This window comes from Podarcis pityusensis (genome assembly GCF_964106645.2).
Source record: "Podarcis pityusensis genome assembly, chromosome: 8".
Taxonomy (NCBI): Eukaryota; Metazoa; Chordata; class Lepidosauria; order Squamata; family Lacertidae; genus Podarcis; species Podarcis pityusensis.
Genome location: NC_138033.1, coordinates 12,001,502 through 12,015,892, shown reverse-complemented (window position 1 = coordinate 12,015,892; position 14,391 = coordinate 12,001,502). Strand labels below are relative to the sequence as shown.

Sequence of the window (14,391 nt, the reverse complement as noted above, 5' to 3'; positions counted from 1 at the left end):
CAGCCAGCTCCCACACTGAGGCTGCACTCCCTAACCTTCGGTGACCAAAATTTTCCACTCAGTCTGCTTGCTGCTATTGCTGTACCCACCTGCCTGGTGTTTTCCAAGAGCTATGTTGTTGTTATTTGCTACTGCAATCCATGCCACCGGGAAGCCGAAATTCTGCAACTGTGTGACAGGGAAACAAATCATTCTGCAACTGGAGTGCATTGCATTATGCAATGGCTACAGATTTCCTATGCTCACGAACTATGATTCCAGCCTTCTTTTTTTAAACACTGGCCTTAGAAGCCCCTTGCACTGCCGCCAACCTGGAAAGTCAGAATACTTTTAGCTATTGGACCATCTAGTTCAGCATTCCAGGGTTTCCCAAACTTGGGTCTCCAGCTGTTTTTGGACTACAACTCCCATCATCCCTAGCTAGCAGGACCAGTAGTCAGGGATGATGGGGGTTGTAGTCCAGAAACAGCTGGAGACCCAAGTTTCTGAAACCCTGGTCTACACTGTTTACACTGAGTGGCAACCAGTGTTGGCTGTTGCCCATTGGGAGCTCAAACAGTAAGGGTAGCCAGAGCCAATGGCAGGCTCCAGTTCTGGAGCCATCCTTCTCCCTGCTGAGTCCTACGAGGGCAACAAGGAGGCTAAAGAAGGAGGAGAGGAGGAGGCAACTGACAGCCAGGGCCATCTTCTGGCCAGGTTGTAAGTAGATATGTAGGCAGATGTGGGGCTGGCTAAGGGGACATTGTAGACCAGCCTCCACTGCTTTCAACATCTCTCCAAGATTTCAGGTGTTCCCTGGAGATGGTGGGTGGGGAATCAAACCTGGGACCTTCTCCATGCCAAGCAGATGCTCTAACACTGAGGTCTGGCTGCACCTTCCATCTTTCCCTCTCTTCTGAACCACTTCCCTAGGGGCCCTGCAGCCCATCTTGAGATCTGCTCTTCCCCCTTTTCACACTTCGGCTCGTCCATTCTGTCCCATCCCCGAGAGTGCTGATTTCATCTGGTCCAGAGGGAACTGGCCAAGGTTCCCAGGGCAGCATCTTGATGAATGGATGGGTTGCATCACCCTGTCCTCTCCCCTGCCGAGCAGGTTTTAGGACCAAGCTGCCTTTCCCAACCAGAGGCAATCAGGACAGAGAGCTGGGAGTGTACACCTCGCCAAGCCAAGCCGGAGAACAGGACAGACCGGAGAAGTGATTAAAAAGGGGGGGAAGACAATGAAGGCGGCCATAGAGCTCACCATCCCGATTGCCTTGTTGGCCACAGGTGGGTTGCCACCAGGGGAACTCCCTGCTGCTGCGAATAACCTTTCTTCCCCTTACACCCAAGAGAGAAGGCAGTTGTTCTGACTCCCGGCTCCCTCAGGTAGAGTAACCAAGGCTTCGTACACACCACGGACTTAAAGCATTCTCTCCTCCCCCCTTCCAAGAATCCTGGGAACTGTAGCTTACCTCTTCTCGGCACCCTTAACAAACTACAGTTTCCAGGATTCTTTGGGGCAGGTATGCTTTAAAAGTATGGCACATGTGCAGCTTGAGAGCAACAGGGACAACAGCTTCTGCACCTAAAACAATTGCACTGAAGATGGAATTTCGGTGGGCATTAGCTTGTCCTCTCACAGTGCTACAGAGTGGAGAAAAGCTGTCCCCCACAAAATTCCCTCTTCCATTCCAATATTAATGGTTCCACCCTTAGTAAGGGACCTTCTTTGTATCAGTGCCTTACTTATTCCTTCGCCTAATTCTCAACTAGAAATACAGCAACCCGTGGCTCCCATCCCTCCAATTTTAACCACACGGTTCCTCTCCCAAATCATGTACTGGAATCCGACCAGCCACAGGCTCATCTTCTAATTATCATCTACCGGTCCCTTTCCAAACTGGAAAAAGTAATGTGTATCCCTGGCTTTTAGCAACACCCGTAATTGAACCTGTTCGCACCATTCGATTCTACTGCTCCTTTCCTCCAGGTGGAAAGTGGACCCAAATTGGTTCTGACCCACAGTTCTTTCCCTCAAAAGCAGGTGGGGAATAAGGCCAGCTCCGGAGCTTGGTAAGGTCAGGCACTTGCCAAGGGGTGCCAAAATTAGCAAAGGGTCACTACCCCCATCTTCATTCGCATTCTCTCTTTTGACATAGAGCATTCAAAATAGGTGTGTGAAAATTCTGAATTTTCACTCCTGCCTATTCCAGATATCCTATTCATTGTGCATTCAAAATTATTTGTGCTCATGAAGGTATCAACAATGTAGTTTTCCATGCAGTTTTCAATACAGGTTGTGCCTTCAGAGTTTTCAGGGCAGACACGCAGCATGGCTTCCAAACCAGGACATGTACCAGAACTTCCTTCTGTTATCCTGAAACTCTTCATACAGTCGTACCTTGGCTCCCGAATGCCTTGGGAGTCAAATGTTCTGGCTCCTGAAGTGAGTGTTCCAGTTTCCGAACATTGTTTTGGAAGCTGAACGTCTGGCGTGGCTTCCACTATTGCTTCCGGTATGCCTGAGCAATCAGAAAGGGCAAACTTTTCAGAAGTCAAATTGACTTCTGGAATGGATTCCATTCAGCTTCCAAGGTACGTTTGTACAGTAATTGCTCTGATTTGTTTCTCCATCCCACTTTTGTTGCTCTACACTGCAAAAGCAGCCCTCCAGATAGAAATAATGCAATAATACTGGACGACGTCTAAAGCAGAATGATGTGCGGACAGTCCAGGATAAATCCACCATTCACGCAACTGTTATTGTTGCATGAACGACGTGTTGCAGAACACATACAAACGCACAACAATAGACCAGGTGGAAAGAAACCCTCTGCAGGACTCCCTGCAGATGCCTTGCCACAGAGTCACCCCCCCCTGCCACAAACAGACACACACCAAACTTTCAGATGGTACCACCATGGAATTAAAATCCAGGATCCCTGGCTTTACCTGCTCCAATCGCTTCTCTTGCCGAATGGTTTCAGGGAGGCAACTCAGGAATCTCAGCCTGCATCCTGCCCTGCAGAGACCAGCATATGAACACATCGCCGTACAACCTCAGAAACACCAACCTACCCACACAAGTCAGTGGGAAAACTTGAAGTGAAAGATAATTAACTCTTCCTCCTCCGTTCCTCCACTGCCCTGGGCTGAAATGGGCTTATTGGTCAGCTTGGTGCTTATTTAATATACATGGGTTCTTGGTTTCCACAAAGTCCATCAACACTTTTTCAGTGGGCCTTAGGCTGTAATACGAGCCCCGCATGCCAGGCAGCAAAGCCAATTTAATTCTGAGTGGACATAGCTAGGATCATGCTGTTAAAGAACAACTTGCTTTTTATTGTTGCTCAAAGTGCCTATTCCACAGGTATTGCTTGGTTTTTTTGCTACAGTCCCATCATTCTACTAGGTACTAGTTCTAATAGCACTTTTGGTGCTGTTTGGAGTGCTTCCTTCCCTTTTTGCTTTAAAACTGAGTTGTGATTTATTTGCTGGTGCGTATCGTTCCAAACTCCTTTGTGAAACTTCTTCTATGAAGAGGAGCATATGCTCTTTTTAAATAAAAATTTAAAAGTTAATCAAATGTGTTTTTTTAAATTAATTTAAAAACAGCCTAATCCTTGCCCTCAATAAAACACAGAGAGATGAGGAAATCCTTGTTCCTTTTTTTAAAAAAAATGTTGTATAGTAGGCATGTCCAGACATTGAGAAGGCCCCTGTACATTTAAGGCAGAGCTGGGGGAACTGAGGCCTGGGTTCCAAATGTGGCACTTGAAGCACTTTCGGTCTGGCCCTCACAACACTCTCCAAACCTCCCTCCCTCCCCAGCCGCACCCTCACTGTCCCTGCTTCACACCCTCCTTGAATATTTTTTTCTGGTTGGAATCTCTCCTTGAACTCTGATCACGCTTCTTGCTTGGCTTGAGGGAGCGGGGTGGGAGTATGTTTGTGTGTGTGCAAATCCACCTTCTATACAAAGGCATATTTTTTTTACATTTATTGCTTCACCCTCTTTTGCCTCTGGCCTCACCCACCACTGGCATGTGGGTTTTTTATATTCATCTTTGATTTTCTAAAAGGGAAGGCAAAGTATCCCAAAGAAAGGCAACCTCTTGGCTGGTAGCTGATCTGAAGAAGGGCTTTCATCAAGGGTTAGGTGCCCATCCATCAGGGATTTTTTCAGCTGCAATTCCTGCTTTTGCAGGGGGCTAGGCTAGATGGCCCCTGAGGTCCCTTCCAATGTTGCTTCAGGAAGGTTCCCCATTGCCAGATTTAAGGGGTGCCCAGTTCCACAGGGACATCTTATCCAAGCACTCTGATAGGGAAATATGTCCTGATGGGGAAAGACTCCTTTGCAAAATGTCATTTCAGCTTTGCTTCCTGAAGCTTGTGGCCTGTCTTGCCACAAGTGCCTGGGGACACGTGAGAATTGCACGAACCAGCAGCAACTCTGTGGCAGCAACGAGACCCTTTGCATGGAGGAAACCCGAGCTACCTACGGTATGTGGCCCAGGGAAGGGGTTGCCAACTGACCTGGCCTGCGCATGTCCCTTGATCTGCAGCAGGGCCATCTTACCCATAGGCGCTAGGGGTGTGGGGCACCCGGGCGCCGGGCTCTCAGGGGTGCCAGGCCGAGAGTCCAGGGCCGAGATTTGGAGTCCGGGGATTGGGAAGAGCCAACAGCCATTGCCGAGTGGAGCAGAGCCCATTGGAGCACTGCACCTCTTCTGCTGCGGGCGAGCAAGGCGCTGAGGCAGCCGGACGGCTCCACCCTTCTGCACGCCCGGCTTCGCTCAGTCGCTGCCACCACCGCCTCAGGCTCCTCTGTTGCTGCTGAGGTGGCTGGCCAGGCCAGATCTGCCATGCATGCCTCTCCAGCCCACCCTAAAAAAAGGTTGACAACTCTGAGCAACCTGGAGGGGGGCACTAGACAGATCTTTGCACCCCAATGCCGCATATGCTTAAGACGGCACTGACCTGCAGAATTTGATGCTTTAAAAAAGAAACAATTTTGCAGAGAGTTGTGCATCACCACCTACCTGCAATGTAGTGGTCAGAGTGTGGGACTGGGACCTGCGAGACCTGAGTTCAAATCTCCACCCAGCCATGAAGCTCACTGGGTGACCTTGAGCTAGTAGTCACCCCAATTCTCACCCTAACGAAAGTACCTCACACAGGGCTGTTGTAAGGATAATGCGGAGAAGGGGAGGAGGCATGAGACCACCTAGAGCTCTTTATAAATGCAATAATATACAAAATAAATCCAGCCTTTGCACAGGCACAGTGACACACTGAAAAGGTAGTAGCCCTTCGCTGTCCCAACAAGAAAAGTTGGTCATCATTCCCTCTAGGTGCCCCACTCGCCTTAATGAACGGGTTCGTCGAGCCTGTGTTTGGGCTGTGTTTTGCCCGGTGCGTCACAATTTCTGCAGGCCCGATTTGGAATAGCCTTATCTCAGATCTCTATCACTTAAAAAAAAAAAATCAATGTGTGACCTTGGCTGGTTAGCTTTGTCTCCAGGCAAGGAGGGTCATTAGCTGCCCGTTTAAGGGCTTTCTGGCCTGGCATTTAACATTCAATTTGCTGCTTCAGAGGTTTATGTGTTTGTTTAAAGGAAGCATATGACTAAGTAGGAGAAGGCGCTGCTGTAGGTTAACATCGGGCAGGAAAACAGAGGTCAGTTCTGAGAAGCCTAGAGGCCTAGTTCACTACCTTTTGGAACTTTTCTCTTTGCAGAACTCATCAGGGAGGAGGAAGATGGGTTCAAAACCAGAATCAGCTGGCTCTGCCTGCCATTGGCTCTGGCCTCGCCTATTGTTGGATTCCCTGCTGGGGTGGCACATCTTGTTTTGCGACTTACTGCTATGCGTACTTACCCCTAATATACGGTTGCCATACAGTTGTACCTTGAAGTCAAACAGAATCCGTTCTGGAAATCCGTCCAACTTCCAAAACGTTTGGGTTCCAAAGCACAGCTTCTGATTGGCTGCAGGAAGCTCCTGCAGTCAATCGGAAGCTGTGGAAGCCCCGTCAGATATTCGGCTTCCAAAACAACATTCGAAGACGAGAACAGTCACTTCTGGTTTTCAATCGTTCAGGAGCCGGAACATTCGACTCCCAAGGTATTCGGGAGCCGAGGTACAACTGTATTTCAAAAAGCAAAAATCTGGACACAAAAAGTTGTTGAGGGTTTTTTGGGGGAAATCGCCCAAAAGTTGTTTGAGGGAAATCGCCCAAAAACACTCCTGGTTCTGTTTTCAAAAAACCCAGACATTTTGCCTATTTTTGAAAATTCCCCCCAGATGGTAATTTTGCCATTGCAATCCTGGACGTGTCTGGAGGAAAATGGATGTATGGCAACCCTACCTAATATATGCCTTTTAATAAGTATTGCTTCGTTAGGTAACTGCATTGCAAAATTCGGATAACTGCAAATTCTGAAGGATGGCTGTGTTTCGTCTCCTTTTTTTTAAAGTGTGGATTTCATAACCTCACATTTAAACATGAACTGAAGCAAATTACTCCCCCCTCCCTAGTGATCAGTGAGTTACTTGCTGTTTGTAAGCCTCATCATGCACCTTAGCTACCATCTTGCTGTGCCTTCCCTTCTCTAGGCCCCATAAGTGAGACCCTGAAGAGAGGGTGCACCACATCCCAGTACTGCCAGTCCTACTTCTCCACTCGCAGGGGCTTCATATCACGAAGCATCTACTGCTGTTCCGAAGACCTTTGCAATGATGTCCCCTACAATGGTAAGAGTCCCCGGAGTATGGTCAACCCTGAAGTGGAAATGATCAGGCCTCTACGCTCTCCAGAGACATGTGTGACACACTGGAAAAAGAGCTGACTTGCTTACTTTCATGAGCCACTAACTATGGCCACATTCACACCATACATTTAAAGCACTATGATACTGCTCTACGCTGTCATGGCTTCCCCCAAAGAATTCTGGGAGCTATGATTTAAAAGTGCCAAGAGGAGACCCTTGTTTCCCTCACAGAGCTACCATCATTCCCTCTTCACAGGGAACTTTGGGAACTGTAGCTCAGGGAGGGAAATAGGGGTCTCCTAACAACTCTCAGCACCCTTAACAAACGACAACTCCCAGAATTCTGTGGGGGAAGCCTTGACTGCTTAAACTGGTATCATCATGCTTTAAATTTATGGTGTGAATGTGGCCAATCTCCTGCTCTCTGTACGTGATGTCAAATATTTCAGTGATGTCAAATTTGACAGTGATAAACAATATTTATTGTTGTTATTTTGGTTTATTACCCATCCTTGATCAGGAGTCCCCAAATGGGTCACAACCATTTAAAACAACAACACTGAAAACAGTTTGAAAGAAATTACAATTGCAAGAGTAGGGTGGGTCCCAAATATATATATCTGTCAAGTGTCAAAGGCCAATGCAAACAGGTGTGTCCTCTGCAAATTACCAAAATATGTATAATGAAGGTACCAGACGTACCTCTCTGGTGAGGGAATTCCACAACTTAGGGACTGCTGCAGAGAATGCCCTCTACCGGGTCACACTCACCCCAAATGGAAGGTGGAACCACCAAGAGGGTCTGTGCAAAAGGAAGTGGCCTTTTAGATATTTGGGGTCTACATTGTTTTTAGGGCTTTAAACATTGGCACGGGCTCCTTGACCACCTTCTGGACTACTGCTGCCACCCAAGCTCCTGAGGGAGGTGGAACCACCAAGAGGGCCTCTTAGAATGTGGATTTTTGAGGTGCTATTTACTGAAGCCTTCCCCAAGCAGTGCTCGTGGGCCTCAGAATTGGTGAGCCCTTTTTTTTCTTGCCTTCCCGCAGTCACGTACAGCACCAAACGCAACGGAGTGGAGTGTTACAGTTGCATCGGCAGTTTGGAGGAGTGTAATGGGACCAGCATTCCCACAGCCCAGTGCAGAGGCAAAGAGAACCGCTGCGTGGAAATTTCTCGCCAGTGGCTGCCAGGTAATCTATCTGAGAGGTGTTTTTGTGCCCTTCCAATTTGTCACTTCTTTCAAGATTCAGGCCCCACCCCACCCCTGGCACAGTTGCCCCAAAGCTATGACTGCATCTATGGTTCCCCCGCTTTGATGTCAAAAGGCATTTTGTACCTCCGCAAGCCCTGCTGGAAAAAAAAATCCATTTAAAATAATAATACAGTGGAACCTTGGTTCTCAAACGGCTTAGTTGACGAACAAATCGGCTCCCGGACACTGAAAACCCGGAAGAAGTGTTCCGGTTTTCGAACGTTTTTCAGAAGTCGAATGTCCGATACGGCTGTCAGCTATTGTTTCCAGGGCACCTGCACCAATCAGAAGCCGTGCCTTGGTTTTCAAACCTTTTGGGAGTTGAACGGACTTCCGGAATGGATTACATTCAAGAACCAAGGTTCCACCATAGTAATAATAATAATTACTAAACTGCTCCCACTGTGATGCCAAAAGGCTTTGGGGGGGGGACCCCAGAATTTGCCCTTTAAAAAAACAGTTTAAAAGTTGTGTGCGTGTACGTGTTTTACCAATCACTTCTGTAGATCCTAGGCTGAGGTTCTGGGATGCCAAAAGGATTTTGAGATTCCCCAACTCCCCAGAGTGTAAAAGAAAAGAAAAGCCACACTCACTTTGCACTTTGGTATGTTGCCCCTGCTCACCTTGGCATGGGGACAGCGGGCCACAGCCGTTGACCCCAAAAATGATTAGCCACCCCTGATAAAAACAGAGGTGTATCTGCTGAGGAACCCCTGCTGGTTTTTGTGGCAGAAGCCATGTGTGCCTTGCAAAAGGTCACATGTTGGATTCTAGGGAGCACTCTCAGTTCATGTGGGGCAATGGCCTGGCCTCTCCAGTGTCCCGTGAGAACTGGCACTGTGCTGGTAGTGCCTGATGCCCATTGGAACTGGAGGAGCAGAGGGAGAGGAGACCAATGGAAAGTGGAGCCAGAGCCATTGAGAGGCGGAGGCATCCCCTGCCTGGTTGTACATAAGTACACATTGCACTGCAACAGAAGATCAAGGAGTCCTACATGGTTGTCTACTCTCTGCGAACGCAGCCCGAATGCCATTGAGCTCCTCTGTAGTGTGCTTGGCATACAGAATAATCCAGCCCTTCGCTCAAATACATTCCCCAACAACCATTGGCAAGGATCTTTGACACCCTCCTCTGTTTCTACAGGAACAGGTCTGGTGGAGCCCATCATCAAAGGCTGCGGGAATTACCCCAAAGAGGAAACACTCTTGGCATACAGCACAGGAGGCAAAATCAGCTACGTGGCCATTCGTGTCTGTGAAGGTTCCAGGTGCAACAACAGCTCTTTCACAGGTAACTCTGGGTTGCAGGTTTCTTGGGATGACCCAAATTGGAACAGCAGGAGTCCTGAGCCAATTTCGACTCAAATGTGCATGCCAAAATTAAAATAAAACTTTGGGTGCTTTGTGTTTAAAATTTTGTCCCCACTGAGGACTTGAAAACCAAAATTTGAAAATTGCAAAAACTCAGAAGTCCGGTTTTTAAAAATATCTCTGGATTGCATAGATGTATTTTTAAAGTCCTTTTGGCTCACATGTCCCCCCCCCCCATATAAAAATATCCCACCCACAAAAAGCAGCATTATTAGGCAGTAAATATCTGTGAACAAGACTGGGCAATATTTATTATTATATTTAATAATAATACATTTATATCCCACAAGGGCCAGAAAACTGAGGGGGGGCAAAGCAGTTCCCCCAAATGTGAGTTAACTACCCTCCTACAAGTAGGCACACAGGCAAGAATCCAACACAATAGCTTTCGCTCTCATTTCCCCAACATCTCTGATCTTGGAAATAGTATATGGTCATCCCTGAATAATAGTCATGAATTTGTCCCGTCTTTTTTAAAGTCCTGCATTACATCAAAGCTCCTCCACTCTCACTGTCTCTGTATGACTGTGTCAGAAATCGAATCCAGGAATTTCTGATTCCAAATTTTGTCCCACATGTCATTCTGGCCTCAAAAAATGCAAATAGCAGCTTTGGGGAGATGAGGTTTGTGTTGGGGCTGGAAGAGAAAGAGTTAAACTCCTCATTCCCACAGTCCAGAGGCTGCTCAGCTCTCCTAACAGCTGCTGTTTGCAGAACAAACAAACAAAAGCATGGTACTTGTCACACCTAATTTGGCCCTTACTGAAAAAGACTTTTGTCTCCTACCTTTCAGAGTTTTCTGTGAGAGAACTCAACGGGCTGGTGTGTTACAGCTGCCTAGATACAGGAAATGATGAATGCAGCGCAGGGAATCTGCAACTCATGAACTGCGTGGGAAACATGGACCATTGCATGAATGTCATAGGTAAGAGATGGTGCAAGATTTATGGCAAAAGGTGGATGGAGGCTTTTGAATAGGCGGTGCCTCCTCAGGTGATAGTAATGATTATTATCTTACCATTTTAAAGTGCCTTACATTTTCTAAGTGTTGTACCTATACTAAAAGATAGGGCTGTCCCTGCCCACAGGCACACAATCTGATAGGCATGATACAAAAGGAAAAGGGAATGGGGAGGGTAAAGGAAAGCAAGCATCAGCGCAGGTGTGCCTTCACTCACCAGTTGATTAGGCCAGGCTGGTTTCCTCTTTGTTGTGATCCTAAAATACCTTCTTAGGTCCAACTCACATGTACCAGTCACGGTACTAGCCAAGGTCAGTTCCTGTTCCTAAGGCCTACAGATGGCTTACTTGCAGCACTGGAAAGCCCAAATGGTTTAAGAACACAAAGCATACATGCACACCAATTAATACACAGCATGATAATAAACGGCCTTGGCCCAGTATACCTGAAGGAGTGTCTCCACCCCCATCGTTCAGCCTGGACTCTGAGGTCCAGCTCCGAGGGCCTTCTGGCAGTTCCCTCACTGCGAGATGTGAGCTTACAGAGAACCAGGCAGAGGGCCTTCTCGGTAGTGGTACGCGCCCTGTGGAATGCCCTCCCATCAGATGTCAAGGAAATAAACAACTACAGTGGTACCTCGCAAGACGAATGCCTCGCAAGACAAAAAACTCGCTAGACGAAAGGGTTTTTTTGTTTTTTGAGCTGCTTTGCAAGACAATTTTCCCTATGGGCTTGCTTCGCAAGACGGAAACGTCTTGCAAGTTTGTTTCCTTTTTCTTAACACCGTTAATACAGTTGCAACTTGACTTCGAGGAGCAACTCATAGAACGTGGTGTGGTAGCCTTTTTTGAGGTTTTTAAAGACTTTGGTGATTTTTGAAGCTTTTCCAAAACTTTCCCGACACCGTGCTTCGCAAGACGAAAAAAATCGCAGGACGACTAAACTCGCGGAACGAATTAATTTCGTCTTGCGAGGCACCACTGTATCTGACTTTTAGAAGACATCTGAAGGTAGCCCTGTATCAGGAAGTTTTTAATGTTTGATTTTTTGTGTGTTTTTAATATTCTGTTGGAAGCCACCCAGAGCGGCTGGGGAAACCCAGCCAGATGGACAGGGTATAAATAATAAATTATGATGATGTTGATGATCCTACAGTCAGGGCCGGCCCAAGACATTTTGGCACCTGAAGCAAACCACAAAATGGTACCCCCCACGCCCTGCCCAGGGAAGGAAGTGTGAGTGAAGATCTACATCAGGAGCAATCGGGGAGACAAATCAGCCTTATCCAGTGGGGGATGTGGGAGTCAAAGACTTTCACAGTGGGGAAAAGGGCCCATTCTGAATCATGCCAGGCAGGTGCAGAGCCCAGGAGAGCCCATAGGGCAGCCAAGAGACATTCCCAGCTCTACCTGAAGATGTCAGAGACTGAACCTGAGACCTTCTGCAAGTAAAGCAGATGAGGTATGGCCCTTCCTTACAGTCCTGTCACATCCTGGCCCTTCCAGCTTCTGGTTACAGGAAACTATGAGTAAGTTGATTTGCCCCAAACACAAGGAATGCATGATTAGGATTCAAACGAAGGATGGATGAGAAATTTGATTCAGGATGCATTTAAAGCCGAATCAATAAAATTCGCACTTTCTGAAACAATACGCAAACCGAAACACAGCGATCCTACAAAATTCACACTTATCTGAATTTTTCAATGCAGTTCTCTAATCAAGCAATGTTCATAAGAGTACAGATATTAGGGAAGAGTGTGCATCGAAATGAAGCTATAAAATGCATTGGATACAAAAATGCATTAGATTGTAGGGAATCGCTTGCCAAAAATGTGTCACATTAGTCAAAAGTACCTGGAATTATGTCTTTGTTAGGAGAAATGCTGGTGAATTTCCGTGGGTGGGTGGGTGGGTGTGGGTGTTTGCAGCAGAAATGTGAAGAGCTGAATTCAAGATTGGGGAAATGAGTAATGGAGAGAAATGAAATTGACCAACGCTCCTATCCCTACTCATATGATCTGATCCCTTGTCCTGGGAAGATATGCAACTCCCTTCCCTCCTCTCCTCTCTTCCAACGCAGATTACGTCCGCGGTGCCACCCTCCGAGCTGGCTGCGCCAACCAGCAGCTCTGCCAGGATACGGTCTTCTATGGAACACTGCTGCCCAAGCTTCCCGTCAGCTACGTGACCTGCTGCCAGGGCCCCTTCTGCAACGGAGGGCCGGGCCAGGGTGGAAGGAGAGGCGAGGGCATCCTCTTCGCCCTGCTGGCAGCCCCACTGCTCATAGCCCTGAACTGAACCACAAATGCCTTCTTCACCCATCTGCCCCCATTCCAAATGCAAAACTCCTGTAGATCAGCTGCCCTCTATCCCAGGTCTGGCAGTGCCCCACCTGCGTCACCAAGGTGTGTCTTTCTTTGGGAACGTAATGGGAGCAGGACTTCTGGAAGTCTTCCTACACACAAGGCCCTCTTTCTTAGCCCTGCCAGGTTTCACTGAACTTTACCAACCCTCCCACAACAACTCAAAAAGACGCAGCCCGCAAGAGGGCAAGCTGTTTGCTTCTTTAACTTTCCACCCACGTCCGGTGAAGCCACTCGGGATTACTTGCTCCGGGAGCTTTAATAAGATTATATAATGGAAAAACCAGGCCATCTCTCATGGCCCCTGAGCCACCCCCTTGAGTGTGAAAAGGCCTTTTAACATCATGTTTTGTATTTCCCTTTTTTTGTAGCGGCTGCCTCTCTCAACTCATCTCAGAAGGTTGGGAGGGAGGGAGGGGGAATAAGCAGGCGGAAAACCAAATAAATGGCTTGGAAAGCAGTGGCGCAGCTGGGTTAGTTCCAGCCTCGGATCCAGGGAGATTAATTTCTAGTTCATTTCTGCAGATTTCACGCCAGTGGCTGGTCTGTTTGTTGGCAGAACGATCTTCAACTGTAGCAGGTTGCAATTTCCAACCCTGTAGTATCGAAGGCAAGGCTTTCGATATACAGTGGTTACCTCTGGTTACGAATTGAATTTGTTCCGGAGGTCCATTCTTAACCTGAAACCGTTCTTAACCTGAAGTACCACTTTAGCTAATGGGGCCTCCCGCTGCCGCCGCACCGCAGCCACACGATTTCTGTTCTCAGCCTGTGGTAAAGTTCTTAACCTGAGGTACTACTTTGGGCTTAGCGGAGTCTGTAACCTGAAGTGTTGGTAACCCGGGGTTTTTGTAAACTGAGGTATCACTGTACTCTTCCTGGAGGATTTTTCCCCTACTTCTCCCCACACACACACCCCAAAAAAACTTTATAACATTCGTTATAACCCCAGATGGGCGGGGTAGAAATAATAAAGAATTAGAATTAGAATTATTCTGTTGAGGGGTTGCACAGGTAAATGAACTGCAATCTGACTGAAGATGGGTCATCACAATACAGTGGTACCTTAGAAGTCGAATGGAATCTGTTCCAGAAGTCCGTTCGACTTCCAAAATGTTCTGAAACCAAGGCGCGGCTTCCAATTGGCTGCAGGAAGCTCCTGCAGCCAATTGGAAGCCGCAGAAGCCACGTTGGGTGTTCAGGTTCCAAAGAACGTTCACAAACCGGAACACTCACTTCCGGGTTTGCGGCATTTGGGAGCCAAAATGTTTGACGCGCAAGGCGTTCACGAACCAAGTTACGACTGTACATCATAAAAGCATCTTTGGAACAAAGGAAAAGTGGGGAGGATTGGGGAGTCCGAGGGCAGTCCAGGTTCAAATTCCTGCTCATCCTGAAAGCAAATCTGGTGATGTTGGGCCAGATTCTCCCTATCAATCCAGCCTACCCCATAGGGTTGCTGAAATGATAAAACAGGAGGTAGACCATGAACAGTGCTCTGTGCTCCATAGAGGGAGGACAGGAGAAAAATATAACTGCATAAATGAATGGAGATGAATGGAGAAATACAGAGAGGAAGCTGACTAAGGGCACATCCACACTCCTGCTTGTCCCATGCCTCGAAAGCTTGGGTTCAAGTAGTTCTCCAATTGTCCTGTGCTTTATAGGCATGGATCTGAGCAGTT

General features: G+C 47.6%; 2 protein-coding genes across 4 annotated transcripts in view; one reads left to right on the top strand and one right to left on the bottom strand.

Annotated features, from left to right (window-relative positions):
* The window catches only part of LOC308484305 (urokinase plasminogen activator surface receptor-like), a 30,129-nt gene that overhangs the window by 14,083 nt on the left and 1,655 nt on the right, over positions 1-14,391 (bottom strand). The window contains exon 1 of one of the 3 annotated variants that reach the window (XM_081019125.1): positions 2,935-3,053. The exons of 1 other annotated variant lie outside the window; for it this stretch is intronic. The gene's annotated coding sequence lies outside the window, so the exon portion shown is untranslated. Of the gene's footprint in view, positions 1-89; positions 112-2,934; positions 3,054-14,391 lie in introns of those variants that run through there. One more of the 3 variants, XM_081019126.1, reaches the window with a different exon arrangement.
* On the top strand, positions 129-12,707 carry LOC308484326 (urokinase plasminogen activator surface receptor-like). The gene is made up of 7 exons (XM_081019173.1): positions 129-1,269; positions 4,357-4,485; positions 6,601-6,738; positions 7,805-7,948; positions 9,154-9,300; positions 10,174-10,305; positions 12,424-12,707. The coding sequence occupies exons 1-7, from the start codon at positions 1,221-1,223 to the stop codon at positions 12,639-12,641; spliced, it is 957 nt and encodes a 318-aa protein (XP_080875299.1). The 5' UTR covers positions 129-1,220; the 3' UTR covers positions 12,642-12,707.